At 41.6% G+C, this 16,119-nt stretch overlaps 1 protein-coding gene across 2 annotated transcripts in view; it reads left to right on the top strand.

Moving 5' to 3' along the window:
- MICU1 (mitochondrial calcium uptake 1) overlaps positions 1 to 16,119 on the top strand; it is a 627,696-nt gene that overhangs the window by 476,833 nt on the left and 134,744 nt on the right. For both annotated transcript variants that reach the window (XM_078643080.1, XM_078643081.1), the window contains exon 10: positions 3,946 to 4,054. In XM_078643080.1, coding sequence (XP_078499206.1) covers positions 3,946 to 4,054 — 109 coding nt within the window. The remainder of the gene's footprint in view (positions 1 to 3,945; positions 4,055 to 16,119) is intronic.

Below are 16,119 nucleotides of genomic sequence, written 5' to 3'. Positions count from 1 at the left end.
ACTTAATATATATTTATTATTAATATATGGTGTATATCTCTGAATGAAATTTATTTATTTATTTTCTTCAGGCATATATATACTCTTTTGATTGTATATAAAACCTTTGTTGTTGGATATTACTGTCTACACCCTAATTTTGCACATGTGCAGCTATTGAAACTGGGATTATCCCGCAATTCCTTGAACGGCCGCATTGTATGTCATTTATGTCTACCATTTTTTTGTAGTATCATCTGACTATTGCAACCAATCACGAATTAAATTATCCTGCACTTTAAATTTTGCCTTCCCTCCCCCATGCGTCATGTGACCAAGGCCTCTGTGTAGGCCGAAACGTTATGCTGAGGGTGGCCTTCCACGCCATTAAATAAAACCACTGCTCACCTGTACTTTGGGTCTTCCTCTCTTCTTCTGCGCCGCCGGTATCCAGATATTGGGTATATATATATATATATATATATATATATATATATATATATATATATATATATATACATATTCATATTCATTCCAAAAGCACCAAACATGCGAGTCACTCTGAAGGCGGGTGCTTAGTAACGCGATGGTGCTCGCGTCAATAGATACAAACTCCAATTTCCCAAAACATACCCAGCCGGGTTACAGGAAAAACCAGCACTCTCAGAGGCAGCAGCAGATATTTTCAGCAGAAAGGTTTATTCAATTCAGATGCGTTTCGGGAATGGAATCCCTTCGTCAGTGTTAACCTTGACGAAGGGATTCCATTCCCGAAACGTGTCTGAATTGAATAAACCTTTCTGCTGAAAATATCTGCTGCTGCCTCTGAGAAGTGCTGGTTTTTCCTGTAACCCGGCTGGGTATGTTTTGGGAAATTGGAGTTTCTATATATATGTATATATGTGTGTGTATATATATATATATATGTGTGTTTGTATATATGTGTGTGTATATATATATATGTGTGTGTGTATATATATGTGTGTATATATATATGTGTGTATGTATATATATATATGTATATATGTATATGTGTGTATATATATGTGTGTATATATATGTGTATGAATATATGTATATATATATGTGTATATGTATATATATATATATATGTGTGTATATATATATGTGTATATGTATGTATATATATATATATATATATATATGTGTGTATATAAATAATCCACATTTGTAAAGCGCACAATCACCCGTAAGGGTCTCTAGGCGCTGGGGGCCGTCGGGAAGATTAAGCAAGCTATTGCCCAGAGTCACATGGTGCTGGGCTAACCTGCCGCCGGAGCCGGGGATCGAACCGTGATCCCCAGATTCCAGCGTCAGTCGCCCTGGCCGCGGCGCCACACCTCTCCCAGATATATATATATATATATGTATATATATATATATTTTTTTTTTCTCTCTCTGTATGTATATTTATATACGTGTGTGTAGTGAGATATACACACTGCAAGGCAGCACACTTGCTCTGTCTCTTCCTTCTTATGACAGCAAGCCTTTGTGTGTGTGTCCAGCTTCTGCCGGCATCCTTTCGCTGTTGTACTTCTGTGTATGGTTGGTCAGTATGACTACCTGGTGGTACATTCTGTATATTTCTGCTGACGCATGTGTACTGTCGATGCTTTGTTTAATGTGTTTCTGCAGGTCTGTGGTGTGGATTCCACGATACACCCAGTCTGTATAAGCGTATCCCGCTTATCCACATCCCTGTATCTAGCTAGGGTTCTAGTTTTGTATATCTCGGCATGAGTGAAATCTGTCTCTATGCATGTTAGTCTTGGTATCCACTGTTGGGTATGCTTACTTTGTATGGCCTGGTTTTGTCGTACTGTTTTTTCCTTTCTCTGGGATATCATTTTTGCAGATTTATGGATCCTGTGAATAGTTCTGCTTCATCTTAGTGCAGAAGCTCATGGATTTCTTCCATTGTGCACTTGCCATTCAACTTTCTATGATTTTCCTCCGCCCTTTCCTAGGGGGTGTAGGTCATACTGTCATTCTCCGGACTGTGGTGCCATTGCCTGGTTTTGTTGATGCTCCATTTCCAGAGCTTAATGGTCTAGTGTCAGCCATGCTTGCACTTGCGGTCTCCACCTGTTTTAGTACATCTTCTTGGTGGACTGGTTCGCTTACGGAACCTTGTGGTGTTGAGTCGCTGACCCGCCTCCAATGGGATATAGCTTTGATATCTATTCTAAGTTAAGGAATCTGCGGCTAGATGTGTCTATCAGATGAACAAGTTGCTTACCTTCGGTAACAATGTATCTGGTAGAGACATGGTCTAGCTGCAAATTCCTTAATGTCAATCCATCCTCCCCACTCTGCGAGGGCCTTTTCAGGTTGGGTTCTTACTCTCTGGTTCTTTCTACCAGTAATATCTGTCTTCACACGTGTTAGTCTACTTCGCATCCTTCACCTGGTCAGGTTGTCATCTTCTGTTTTGCCTATGGCTTCTCAGCCCATTCTCGCAAATGGGTGGTGGGCTCATATGTCCATACATGCTCATGCACCCTGGTTCTTTCCAGTGTGGTGGTTGCTCATGTCCTTTTCTTCTCCCTTCCCTGATGTTCTGTCCATTGGTTTGGGGTCTATGTGACTCTGTTGCAGTCAATTGATCATATTTGGGGGCGTGGTTGCACATTCTCTGTTGCAGAAAAGTTATCACTTGCCTTACCTTCATGCTGTCCAGGTCTCGTCGTCGTTTACCTTGGCATTCATGTGGCTGCAGACTGTTTGTCGTTGCCATATCATTCAATTGCTATTTTGCCTTTTTGGGGGGTCTCGTTCTCTGCATATGCGAGACTGTTTCTGTGGGGCGAGGACTCTGCTCTCGCCCTTCCGGCTCTTCCATTATGTAGTGTTCTTCTCTACAATGCATTGTGATGTTTCTCATCACCATTTACTTTTTCTTTTAATATCATTGTTGTCTCAACAGATGTTTAACCGTTTATAGCACACTGTTCCCACATTCATTTTTAGTATTGCTCAGCGTTTTTCCATGGAAAAGTTTCACAGTAGAAAACAGACGTAAGCGCGCCGGGAGGTACTTATATGGCTCCACTGATGTCCTATCCGTGGAGGACGTCAGGGCGTAGCCATGTGACGCCGTCCACTGGCGCGCAGAGGTACTGCTGAAAAGTCTCCGTATCCGGACTGGTGCCTGGAGGATATTCTAAGTTAAGGAATCTGTGGCTAGACTGTGTCTCTACCAGATACGTTGTAACCGAAGGTAAGTAACTTGTTCTTCTGACAACCAATATCTCTCCGAATCTATACAAACATTGAGTGACCTAATCTATTTATGATAATATATTCAACATAAAAAGCTAAATAAATCGTTCTCACTAAATTAGTCTGATAGTTAGCTCTCGCTCAGGTTATCAACAACCTCAAAAATATATCAGAATATCGTTTGATTTAACGTGCCTGCATTGTGACAGATGCATGCTATTTGACTTGCCACAAAATTGTTTGTATCATGTCTTTATTGTGCTAATAATAACCCAGAATTTCATGGATCCCCACACTCCATTTACTACCGTATTTTGTACTGCATTTGTCCCATAGGTGACTTTAGTTGGTGCGTGAAAACATGGGCTTCTGAATCGTCCCAAGTGACAGTAGTAATCACATTGAGGCAATGCTAATGTTTTCTACCACTTTCCGTTACTTGTCATGTTTGCTGCTGTCAATACACATCTTGAGCTGTTAAGCACGTTTCAGACAATGTACAAATATACACTTTAATCTGCAAACTGAGTACTGCAATAACTGTCCTTGTTCACTTTTCAGGTGGTTTTACTTTCTAAATATATTTTCTGTGATGTTTTCGCCTACACCCGTCCTTGTATTGAGTATGTTTTTGCATCATACGTGATTAAAAAAACAAAATAATAATTCAAATGTGCCAAGAGACCCAACCCCCAATGGAGGATTTGTTTGTTGTTCCAGGGGCTCACCTTTGAAGAAGTAGAACATTTCTTTACTTTCCTCAAGAATATAAATGACGTGGACACGGCTTTAAGTTTTTATCACATGGCTGGCGCTTCCCTCGATAAAGGTATGGCACTCTTACACAGTTGAGGGGCTGTTTTTTTTACTTCATTTGTAGCAGTATGAAAGCATGATGTTCAGTACACCCTCCTGACGGCAAAAATACGATGCAGAAGTGGTCCTTGTTCCTTTCAATGACAGGCAGGAGTTAAAAAAGGGGACTTTATCAATTTTATTATGTTCTAACATAAAAAGTGGTCAGACATTAGCATTGAAGAGACGAAATCCGAAGAGAAAGCACAATGGTCCTCTCATGCTCAGGGTCCCACATTAGGTTCGATTCAAAGCTGTTTACACTAATTGACTTAAAATGGGAAGGACTGTTTTTCTAAGATTCACTGGGAAGATAAGTCATCCAATTAAATTTTATTAATGCTGACATTTTAAATTGAATAATTTGTTGATTATAGTCAATTGAATGTAAATATTAAACTAATTTACTCGTGCTGTCTGCCAAAAAGAACCCATCTGATCAAAGTAATGGCATCATAATCATATTTTTGAAAAAATGAAATGCTTGTCTAATTTGCTTTGTGGCCACTTCATTGATTCCGGTCTTCTATTTTTAAGTGCAGCCTTTGGGAGTCAAGTGCTGCTTTTATGATGTGCCCTATAATGCTATGTATTCACAGTAGGAACACGTTTATATATGCTAATACTTCCATTCTGGCCCATAATAACCCAAACATGCAAACTTGGCCCCGGAGGATGACCTCAGTGCATATAGATTTAGATCAAGAGAGCAATGGCCATGTCTACTTACCCATATGGTGGAGCTTAGTATTGGTTTTGTTAAACCTGTAGTGGTGTATGTTCTGTTTAGAAGGGGCATGCTGAACAGGGAACAGTGTGGCAGACTGAGCAGAGATGTGGGCTCAAGAAGACATATTCATTTCGCGATATCCGGAATGCCAGTCTTGTTTGGCTAATATACAGGTTACCTTCAAAGACGGAGGAGCGACAGGAAGAAACGTGTGATTATTGTAAGCCTTTTCATACTGCATCAATTGAAGGGTGAAATTTCTAATAGAGGAATTCATTATACCCGAAACTGATATCCCAGTTCCTTCATCTTACTCGAGCAATGGTATCCTGAGTTTGCTACAAGGAGACTCCTCAAGTAATTAATGCATTGTACATTCATAAGCAATGACTTTTGGACATGGTTTATTACAAATAAGGGAGGGAGATTTACATACCGTATCATCACGGCGAGCTTTGGGGACTGTGACGATCAAACTGTGTTTCAAGTAAAGTGTGAAAAAATTGAATATCCGCAATGTAAAGATGTTGAAATGTGGGATAGCCTCTTTGTGAGATGAGGAATTTCATGAAGAGGCCTTTGTAAAGACGAAGCTGTTGTATATCTGGAGAGGTTTTGGGGACAATTAAGTGTACAATTATGGAACCGTCAAACCTTTACACGAGACAATTAAATGTTATATTAGAATATATGGATTTATTACGCGGCACGTTATCGGGACCTGACCAACTAAATAACGAAGCAAAGAAAGTAGGGGAAGCAGATCAAAACTAACAGAGCTGGACTAGACCAGCTATTTTTAAGTAGTTTTGAAATGTCAAAAGATTAGGATTTTTGTGAATATCGGCAAGAAGTTTGTTACAGAATAGAGAAGCTAGATGAAAAAAACGAACGAGGTTGGGCAAAAGTGTATGACATAAGGACCCTGGATGATTTGTAAAGGTTGAGACTGCATTAAGTTAGTGGGGGCCACTAGTAGAGATAGCTCTCTAAACATAGTACAGAAGTTAGAAGATGGCACACATGAAAGTAGGAAGCAAGTGAAGAGCTTTCAAAATCTGGCTAGGTGCTCATCTAGAGGGTAGACTCAGATCTAGTGGGTAACCCAACCGAACAGCTCTATTTTGGATGGTTAATGCTTGAATAACACAAGAGGAGAGATTGTAAAGGCTAAGATTTCAGCATTTAATAGATGGAAAAAATATCCAGTTACTGCTGCCAAGAGTCTGGCGAAAACTGAAAAGGGATAGTTTGCCAAAGTTCAAATTACCTTCAGGAACAAGAGATACGGTTGAGGCACAGAGGGCCTGCCAAGTTATTTGGAAGGTATGAAACTACTGCCAGAGAGGAGTCATGTCAAACATGGAGGGGAGGGGTCATTTTTAATATATTTATGAAAAGAGTGAGGACAGAGGTGGGGTTATTAATCAAGTGAGAAATCTATAAAGGGAAATCCCTGAATTGTTGAGAAAATACCCCTGTTCAATATGCAAAACAAAACAAGTATACAGGACCTCAGATCGGGATTCCTAACTCAAAAGGAAGATTTTCGAGGAGTTTAGATGTTACCCTTCTAAATGTTCACCAAGGCTTATTAAGAATAAATCTAAAGCCATTACCAGCACATGCTTCTCATTCATTTCACGTTCTTGTTCCCTGTAATATGCACGTAGTCTATGCTAGCACTTAAAGTAATATGGCACTAACTTGATAGATTTTAGTTTGGCACCTTAAACTGCTTAGCACGCACAACACAAATGTACACAATCCCCCTCCCCCCGCCCCGTCCATATATGAAAACTCAGTCCTCTTCAACATATTCGTATCCCTCCTCCTACAAATACAAAAATATATAGTTAAGCACTCTAGATTTGTGTGCGTCTAATCAGAGGTCATGTGAGGAGGGGGCAAGGAGCTGAGTGAATAATCTCCAAGTAATATGATATAGTTCAGTGAGTTAAAGCCGCATTGAGCCTTCTGTGGACTAAAAATCCGTGTTAATTTTTTACTTGCCTAACCTAGTCTCATTCTTCCAAAGTAAGTAGACTGAGAACCAATGAGAAGGGTAATAGCGGAAAATGTCATTTAGCTTTACAAAATGTCAAAACTGGAGTGTTTAATGTAAACACGTATTACCTGTGTCGATCACAGTCATCCCTTATCGGTATGCAGAAGCGCGTACAATCACACCATATGGGTAGACACAACCACGTTCACCTAGGTTGTGTGCATGTGGCACCAATGTGTCTATCATATGGTCCCGTAAAGCTGGACAGTTGGACACCCTTTATGCTTTTGGGATTCCCGTTGTTATGATCTAGGTTAGAGAAACGTTGTATGTCCAGTGTATTGCTTAGACGTAGTTTGTACAGCGGGCATCAATAAATGTGCCCAGCTCAGGTTGGGACCTTTGTAGGTGTGTGCCAAAGGACTTTGCGATTCATTTTGCTTTTTTTTGTTTAAAACATATTTTATTAATTTTTCAACCTTTGCATCATACATATTTGAGAGTCAAGCATATGTTTGATATACATCAGGCCCCTTAAACCCCTCAAGTGCACGTTGGCCTGTTCGACTACTCAGACAATGTAACAGGCAGTTTTCACATCGATTACAGTCATACTAACCATTACGACCAGTCTGTGTTGTACATATATAGTCTCAAGTGGGCTTACTTAGCATTATTTTGCTTGTACTAGGAGTCCTGAGAAGGTGACTATTACAGTAGAGCTTTTCCCAGAACTATCCCTCCCCACCCTTCCCTCCCCAGCAGGCCCCGACCCATCCCAGCAGTTGATCGCCGTACCTCCACTGTTTAGCCGGCCCCCTCTCAGCGCCCGCATGTGTATATACTATGATTTGTTTTTTTAACTCGCAAGTGCACATGCGTGACCCCATTCACTGTAAGGAGGGTGGGGGTTGTGGTGTCGGGGCGTGATGTGCAGCTGATCCCCTTGTGTGGGGGGGGGAGGGGAGGTGCACATATTATTATTGCTCTACTGGCACTGGCGCACTCACCTTGAAGGCTTCCAAGATGGTATCCCATTCCATAGAGATTGACTTTTTGCGCAACCCACGGGCTTACTCTCGTCAAATTGATTCGCTTTCTGCACTGCCCCATCTCACTACCTCCCCGTGCCAAACATGTAGCGGTGGAGGTTTGGCTGATTTCATGAGCAGGGCCAGGTCACTGAAGCGAAGCTGCACCTTTAACGCTTTAGTGTGCCTGGTGAGGCCTAGCAAGCAATTGCCTGCCGTGCATGGCACGGGGTGCCTATTGCCCCAGCAGTAATTGCCACCGCCTCTGCCCAAAACCCACCAATCTCCGGGCATTGTCATAGCATGTGGAGCAAGCCTGCCTCTTCTGCCTTGCATCTAGGGCAATGGTGTTGTGTGCTCGGGAACATCCTCTGCAGCCGGTGTGGTGTGAGATATGCCCTGTGTATGACCATGTGTTGGATACATTTGAGTTTGGCATTCCGTGGGATTTTCCTGTGATATTCTAAACCCAAGGCCCATTCTTTATCTGACAGTTCTTTGTCCAGGTCCTTAGACCATCTAGTGTGCAAATCTATCAAGGTTATGCCTGTATGCGTTCTAATTCTTTTGTATAGCCATTTAGTGAGGTGCCAGCCATTTCCCATGAGATATGTAAAGTAAAGTAAAGTCCACATTTGTAAAGCGCACAATCACCCGTAAGGGTCTCTAGGCGCTGGGGGCCGTCGGGAAGATTAAGCGAGCTATTGCCCAGAGTCACATGGTGCTGGGCTACCCTGCCGCCGGAGCCGGGGATCGAACCGTGGTCCCCAGATTCCAGCGTCAGTCGCCCTGGCCGCGGCGCCACACCTCTCCCTGATATGTCATGTGGACCAGTTCTTATTGTGCGGGTGCTTCCCTGTAGAGGACCCAATGCTTTTTCACATAATGTAAAACCATAGCATATGTGAGGTATAGCCGGTCTGTAACCCCATTATGCCTGGTGAAGTTATCATGATCTGTAGTGTAGTTCCTATTATCCCAATAGGCTCTGCGCATTGGAATAATACCTTCAATAGTATAGGCCTAGACCAGACGTTAACTAGGTCTACTACTGTCGATATTAGACTTAAAGTTTTGGGTTTGCCAGCTAGCTCAGAGTTCACTAGAAACTTTCTCGAATAGGCAAGGAGGAGTTGAACCTCCCTGGATAGACAAGAAGGGATTTAGTTTCTGACAACCATAGAACATGACAACTTTGCTCTCCCCTAATCAAGAGTGTATCTCGAGAGTCGTGTGAAAACAAAAGGCAATTTATTTTACTCAGTCAGTACGTGCATTCTTAGTCTCATCAGATTGTAGAGAAAAGGAAGAGACGGGCGTGTTCAATAAAAGATGTTATTTATTGATCAGTCTCTTTTCTCATACAAGAGAAATGGATCGATATTATTGCAATACTTATGGTTAAGTAAAGTGCATACATTAAAAGCAGAAGTATAAAATAATACTGTAAAAATATTGATATGGTTTCTAAGCCATATGAAGGTTTAAAATGAATAAGATATATTACATACACATATACATTTGACTAATCGTACTCAACTGGTGTTTCTAACTACGCCTACCCCGTGTACCTGACCTAAGTCTAATGCGTGGGCGGGAATAGAAAGTTACAGTTTAAGTTAAGTTTGTTTCGCCAAGTGAATGACTAAAGAATTCTCTGTGAAGGGTTATTCAGTTCTGTACCTGGAATCTAGGATGGATGAGGGATGGTATCTCTCGTCTCTGGTCTCGATATTCCAGGCTGCCTGCGAGGGCTACCCGGAAGCGCCGGAGCTGGATTTCTCGGCAGGAGAAAGCAGCGTCTCGTTCTCAGCGCGTCAGGAAAGGCGGGGCTGCGCCAGCAGGGTCTGCTCTGGGCTTCGGCAAGTCTGGCTGCTCCGATCTCGTCACCACCGCGTGTGTTTGCATAGGGCAATATCGGTAATATTTATACATTTAAGGTGCCGAGATTGACGTAAGGATGGACATAGATACGTCAATAAGGATGTCATACGACCTGGTCGTTAGCACATTCTTTTGCTGAAGTTCTCGGTGAAATCAAAACAATGGCCGCATGGTTTTTCCCAGGTCTGTCATAGGTTTGATTTGTTTTGAGAACTCCGTATGCCTTATCAGGGGCTGGAGGAATATCGCTTGTCTAATTAGATGGCAAGCGTTATGACCTAATCAGATAACACGTTCCTGTGCCGTAGTGTGGCTTTATCAGATAACGGTTCCTGCATCATGGGGGTTTTCTGCCTCATGGGATGGCTGCTAGTTAACTTGTTAGTTTGTTAACCAGAATAGGGTCAGGAATAGGGGGATCGATACAGAACCTATAGGAATACATCACACCCACTCCACGCTAACTATGGACATATTTACTAATCTATGCATAGTAAAACATACTGTAGAGTATCGTGTATACCTTACCACCCTAAAATACATAAATGCATTCTGAAATTATCAAATATACGGAAAAAAAAGCATTTACATGTATTGTATGCACTCAAGCTGTGAAATAATGCTAAAGTAATCACGCATTTGTATACATTATTGCTAAATGGTATATGAGAATTTACACATGAAATGGCTCTTAATACAGAAAAAAGTTTCGAGACCATTCCATCACAGAATAAAATAATTATGAACATACCAGCGGGCAGCTAATGTCTATAAGCTATCTAAAAGTAGAAATCTTAGTTCTCTAAGAATAGTTCTTACTTTAAGCAGAAAATAAGTGTCCCGAAAAATTCGTAAAAATATTTTGGGGCTGCTGAAAAAAAAATTTGCTGTCCGTGAACTGGAGGGAAAATTGTTCATGGTATTTTGCTATTCTAGTTGAAGGCCAAATTCAGGGAACGCCGTGTACGAGCTTGCTCAAAAGTCTCTATTTCTGCTCTGGTGAGAACATCATATCATTTAGACTCTCGAAAAAGTTGTCAACAGCTTCCTGGGAGAGTTCCACTAACTCGGAAATGTGTGTAACCATGCATTCGTGCGCATGATTGTCTCCATTGACATTTTGATTTGGATTGCTGACAGAAGGTCGTACCTGATCGATGCTGCTTTCATTTTGAACCTCACTACCCCTTAATCGTAGTGGTGAAGCTTCCACGAATGCCGTCATCAGGATTGGTAGCCGTTGAGGGCAGCACAAAGCATGAGCCTTTGTTGGACTCAACAATGTTTCTGCATCCATTGGCGCATCCGATTGTAGCGTCAGACAGGTGTCTAACACGCATTCTTCTCCGCATAGCAGGCACCTTAATACAGGTAAAACACATCGATGCCACATTGGTCGAAATGAAAGAAACCAAGTCATGTTCAGGTCTCTAAGCCGGGATAGTCCCAGGATTTTTGATATCCGGTCCCGGTATCCAATGGCTAGGATTGTTTCTTCCCTTGTCGCAGGTGTTTTGTCTGTGACATGGTTTGCCATAACGAAATATAAGGACTAAGAATAGGATTCCTGCAATTAGTCCTAAAATGAGGGGAAGTCTGCCAAAAATCGAATGGACGAAATCTGGAAAAATACCCAGTATGGCTTTGAATGGTGTTAATGCCATCGAAAATACTGTCTTAAATACTTTTGAGACTCCACTGGTATCAGAAATATTTAAGATTTCATTCAGGATTTCTGCGAAATGTATGGGGGAATTAGTCGATAACAATGAATGTATCTCTGCAGTCGTCCTTGCGACTAGGAGATCATACGTTTCTTTTGATGACGTGAGCCTTGTCGGCGTCTGAAGAAGCACTGTTTTCATTCTGCTTAAAGTATCTATTCGAATAGAAGTAATTTTCAAGTTGGGCCATGCCCTTGCCTCCCTGTCTGGAAAGGAGCTGGGGAACAATAAGCGTCCACAGCACTTGACCTTCGCAGTCGTAGTTACGAGATAAGGAGTCCCGGGCATAAGACTACAGCATCTGCGGTCCACAATTAGAATGTAACTCCCATTATAGAGTCTTTGAAAGAATGGTTCTATCTCTGTAGCAGGTGTGCCTAGCTGGTGACATGAAAGGTTATTTGAGTTCCCTTCACAGGCTCCATGCAAACTAATTCCGTTACACAGAAGTGTACCGCTTAGTGACATCGCACAATTATCGCCACTAAGAAACACTTTCTGTCCTTTATTACTGACACATGCATGTGAATAGGGCAGGTTCCATGTTGTTTTAATGTATCCTTTTCCCAATTTTTCGTACATGCCAGCCTGTATATATTTTTGGCAGTATTGAAACCTGAAGGTTGATATAGGAATATTAATTATCCCATGTATTATCCATTCACTGACAGGTCGTTCTGACATTGTCACTGGTAATCTTTCGAGTTTCTCAATGCTCAGGATTGTATAATCACCACCCTTCTGGGCCATACTGATTTGTTTATCAGTAAGGTTAAAGATATTGTAAAGTGACGTTGTGTTGATTAAACGCCAAGGCACATAGCCTGAACGCAGATTTTGTAACGTCCAGCCAAGCTGTACAATAGAGCGCAATTGAGACTGACCGTGTTGTAACAACAGTAAGTCTTGCGATATTATGTCGATTGCTGAAGACACAATGCTGTCCAGAGAAAAAATTCTGGAGGACAGAGTCATTAACCCATTGTCCACTACAGAAAGTGATTTTTCCAAATTAATACGGTCAATTTCCCGTATTCTTTCTGCTGTCTCAATTTGAGTAACCTTCCAGGCCTCATTGTATGCTGCATATACAGAGGCTGCTATGAAACGCTTTTGACGCTGTTTGCGTGGTCCCATAGTGAAATCACGCAAGTCAGCACCATCAGTAAGTAAAGTTAGGTGTTGCTTAATTTCTGCCAGTGTGGAAGTTTGTAGCCATTGAAGGCATAATTTGCCCACACTGTAGGTGGTTATTATTCCTGGGTGTTGTCTTTGGGAACATCTAGGGTCTGGCCTGGTCATTTTGAACCCCTGTGTTTTGTTCAGGAATCTGTCTTGACAGTTATTAGTATCTGTGGGCCATTAATCATGTTTGGTAAATTTAGCAGACATCACTAAGTCAGACATCATATTGTTTATACTTTCAAAGTCCCAATCATCAGCGAATGTGCTTGGTTTTACGAAGTCACTCAATGAGATTTTAATTTGGTGTGGATATTTCAGGATTTCAACCGGACCATAGATTTCGTAGTCAGTGTTGTCCCATGCTACCCCACCCGGTATAGGATTGGCTGTGAAGTTGACTGAAGAAAGTTCTCTTTTCTCGACGTGTGAAGATGTGTGTGGTTTGAGGATCAAGTTGAGTCAAGTTGATTTTCTGACTTGCTGTGTCCATTTTAGCATATTTTCCCTCAATGAAGCGTCCCAAAGTTAGTATCATGATGAGCCAAAGTATGAGGATAAATGCACCAAAACCCACCCAAAATTCAATCCATGGAGAAATCAGATATGTTTCTTTCAGTTGTTTCAAAAGTTCTTTAGCTTTATCTTTAAAGGTTTTTGATGATGGCTGTGTTTTTGATTCAGCGAAGCCTTCGGAGGAATCATCGAAGTTTATGAAGTAGCCGGATGCAGTTCTGTCAATTGTTCCAATTGTTTCAGGATTACTGTTTCTTGCATAGTCGTTTGTTACTTCTTTATAGGTTGGTGTGTCTCTGCTAAATGTTTTTATTTGGGTGTTCAGAGGTCTAAGTTCCATTGCATTGTTGCATAGTCCTTGTCGTTCTTCTTTAGGCGTTTCAAATGTGATTAGCCTCTTTGTTAGGACCTCTGTACTGGTAGCAAACCTTGGTGTTCTGCTACTTATGGGGAGTCCACTTGGCCTACTATTTGTTATCGGCCACATGATTGTGGTTTTACCAGGTCGATGGATACAACTCGGTTCTCCTTTTTACCAGCAAGCGGCGGTAGTACTACTGATCTTGTCCCGTTGACAGACAAGACAGGAACTGCTTTTCTGTAAGAAGGCCCAAATTCCTTCTTTACCGCGATCTTTTCTCTGACTAGATCCCCGACTTTTGGAATCCAGACAGGTCTTGCTGGGACAGGTGGTGGTTCTTCAGTGGCTGTTGGCTGCTGTTTCAACTTTATGTTGCTCAGGTCTTTTCTTGTTTCGTTTAAATCCTGTAAAATAGCCAAACGATCTTTGATATCAAAGCTTTTTTCCTTTACCACTGAAGTCTGACTGTCAAGGTCAGAGATTAACATCCTAGTTCCAAATAATAATTCGTACGGACTGAATCCCTTCAGAGAATTTCTTGGCAGGTTATTTAGACTACGTTGGACACTTATTAGATGTTTGACCCACCCAGCTCCCGAACCTAATATCCTTTCCGTTATAGATTGCTTTATGCCTTGGTTTTTTCTTTACACCATCCCGTATCCCTCAGGAAGGAAGTGAGAAGATTCCCGCTGTGCTATGCTCATTTGGCCATGTTTCCCTCAGGCTGGAGGGCTAGAGTGAAAACAATGGTCAAACGTAGCATGCTCTTAGCGTATATGCCATTTAGACTCGCAAATCTTTGTATAACAGTCCAGACGTCAGCCGAGTGCTGGTGATCTACATTATAAGTAGAAACTAGCCTGTATATGTTAATCGCAAGCCTTGCTTTTTACTGTTGATTTTTTCTGGAGTGAAACGACACGGTATTACACCGTGTCTCTCACCACTGCGATTCCTGTTACAGTTTGGGCATTTCTTTACAAAAATGGTATGATGCAGGCTCATGCCTGGCCACCAGTACCTTGATTGTAGTTCTTCCAGAGAATCTTTCAGTTTGAGGTGTCTGAGACCCTCGCCTATATGTGCGTCTGCGATTAACAAGTTTCTCCTGTCCATGTTTGGAATCACTCTATCCCCCACTCCAGGGATTCGAGCAAAAGGGACGGAGTTTGCATCGATTATGTATGTATAATTGAGTGGATAGTTGATCGGTAGCGCTGAGCAGTCGCCTTTTGATGACGTTTTCACCGCCAGCACTGTTTCACCGTCAATATACTTCACTGTACGCTTTTTCCGAACTACGGAAGCCGATTTAGTTGCTACCGCTGTGGCTGTTTCAGCCAATGAATTCCCTGCAACGTGAACGCCATCACGCTGATGACTCAGTGAGTGTGTCACGTGAGTCTTTGGTAGTTCTTTTTGTAAAAGAGCTATTTGTTCCCAGAGCAGTTTCTGCTTTATTGTTGCACCTGTGTCATCTTTGTAACCGTTTTGAATCCATGTCTGCAAATCGTTGTTATATGATTTGACGCAGTAATATGAATCTGACACTATAAGTGTCGGGAATTTGCGATCTGCATTATCTAGCGCCATTTTCAATGCTATTATTTCAGTCTGTTGTTCTGAATTAGTTTCTACTGAGTTTGTTTTTGTTAATAGAGGTCTTAGTTTACCTCCGCGCCACACTTCTTTTGTAATCTCACATGTGGGGTTGTATGCTTGTTCTCCCCAAACGGAGGGTTGAGCCTGTCCGTCTGTATAGATTACACATGCGTATTGTCGTAAGGGCAGAATGTCGATAGGCAGAGGGAATGTTCTTTCATATTCTACATTTTTCAAATCCTTTAGTTCTGGATCAAAGTAGTAGTATACTTTGTCCGTTGTAATTGAATTCACCCATTGTATCCATTCCGGATTCAATGTTGTTGTTGGTAAATTACCCGGGGTTGTTAATGCCTCAAAGGCTGATTCTGCTGTTCTGACTGTGATGTGTCTACCGTCCGCTTGATCTTTTTCTCTAGCTATTGCGGTTTGAACTGCATGAACAATGTTTTCTTTAATGCTGAATTTCTTTTCAGCTTCTGTGTACAAGTGTGATTTGAAGGCAATTGGTACCTTTTCTCCCTCATTAGAGGTCAGGTATGTGAATCCGCATCTTCCTGGGATGACTCGAATCACAAGATTGCGTGTGTTGTCACGTGTTTCTAATTTTGTTTTAATTAGCATGTCTGTTTGTAAGGATCTCAGAATTTCTGTGTGTATTTGAGTCCAATTGGTTCTTTTAAAATCTGGTTTTATTAGATCATAAAGGGGTTTGACCCTTTCTGCGTAATTTGCAATGTATGTTCTTCCGAAATTTAGGAAGCCTAGAATTGACTGTAGGTTTTTTAGTGTTCTAGGTGCTTGGAGTACGGCACATTTCTCTAGGAAATTGTCAGCCAGGCTTTTGCCTTCACTTGATAATTCATATCCTAAGAACAGGACTGTCAGATGGGCAATTCTGGATTTTTTAAAGTTGAATTTGTAACCTCTGCTGCGAACCCAAGTATTATGGTGTTCACTCTCTTCAAGTGAGTCTCCAAGTCATCATCTGTTAGGTA

This window comes from Lissotriton helveticus, chromosome 5_1 (assembly GCF_964261635.1).
Source record: "Lissotriton helveticus chromosome 5_1, aLisHel1.1, whole genome shotgun sequence".
Taxonomy (NCBI): domain Eukaryota; kingdom Metazoa; phylum Chordata; class Amphibia; order Caudata; family Salamandridae; genus Lissotriton; species Lissotriton helveticus.
This window is presented reverse-complemented; position numbering and strand designations above follow the sequence as displayed.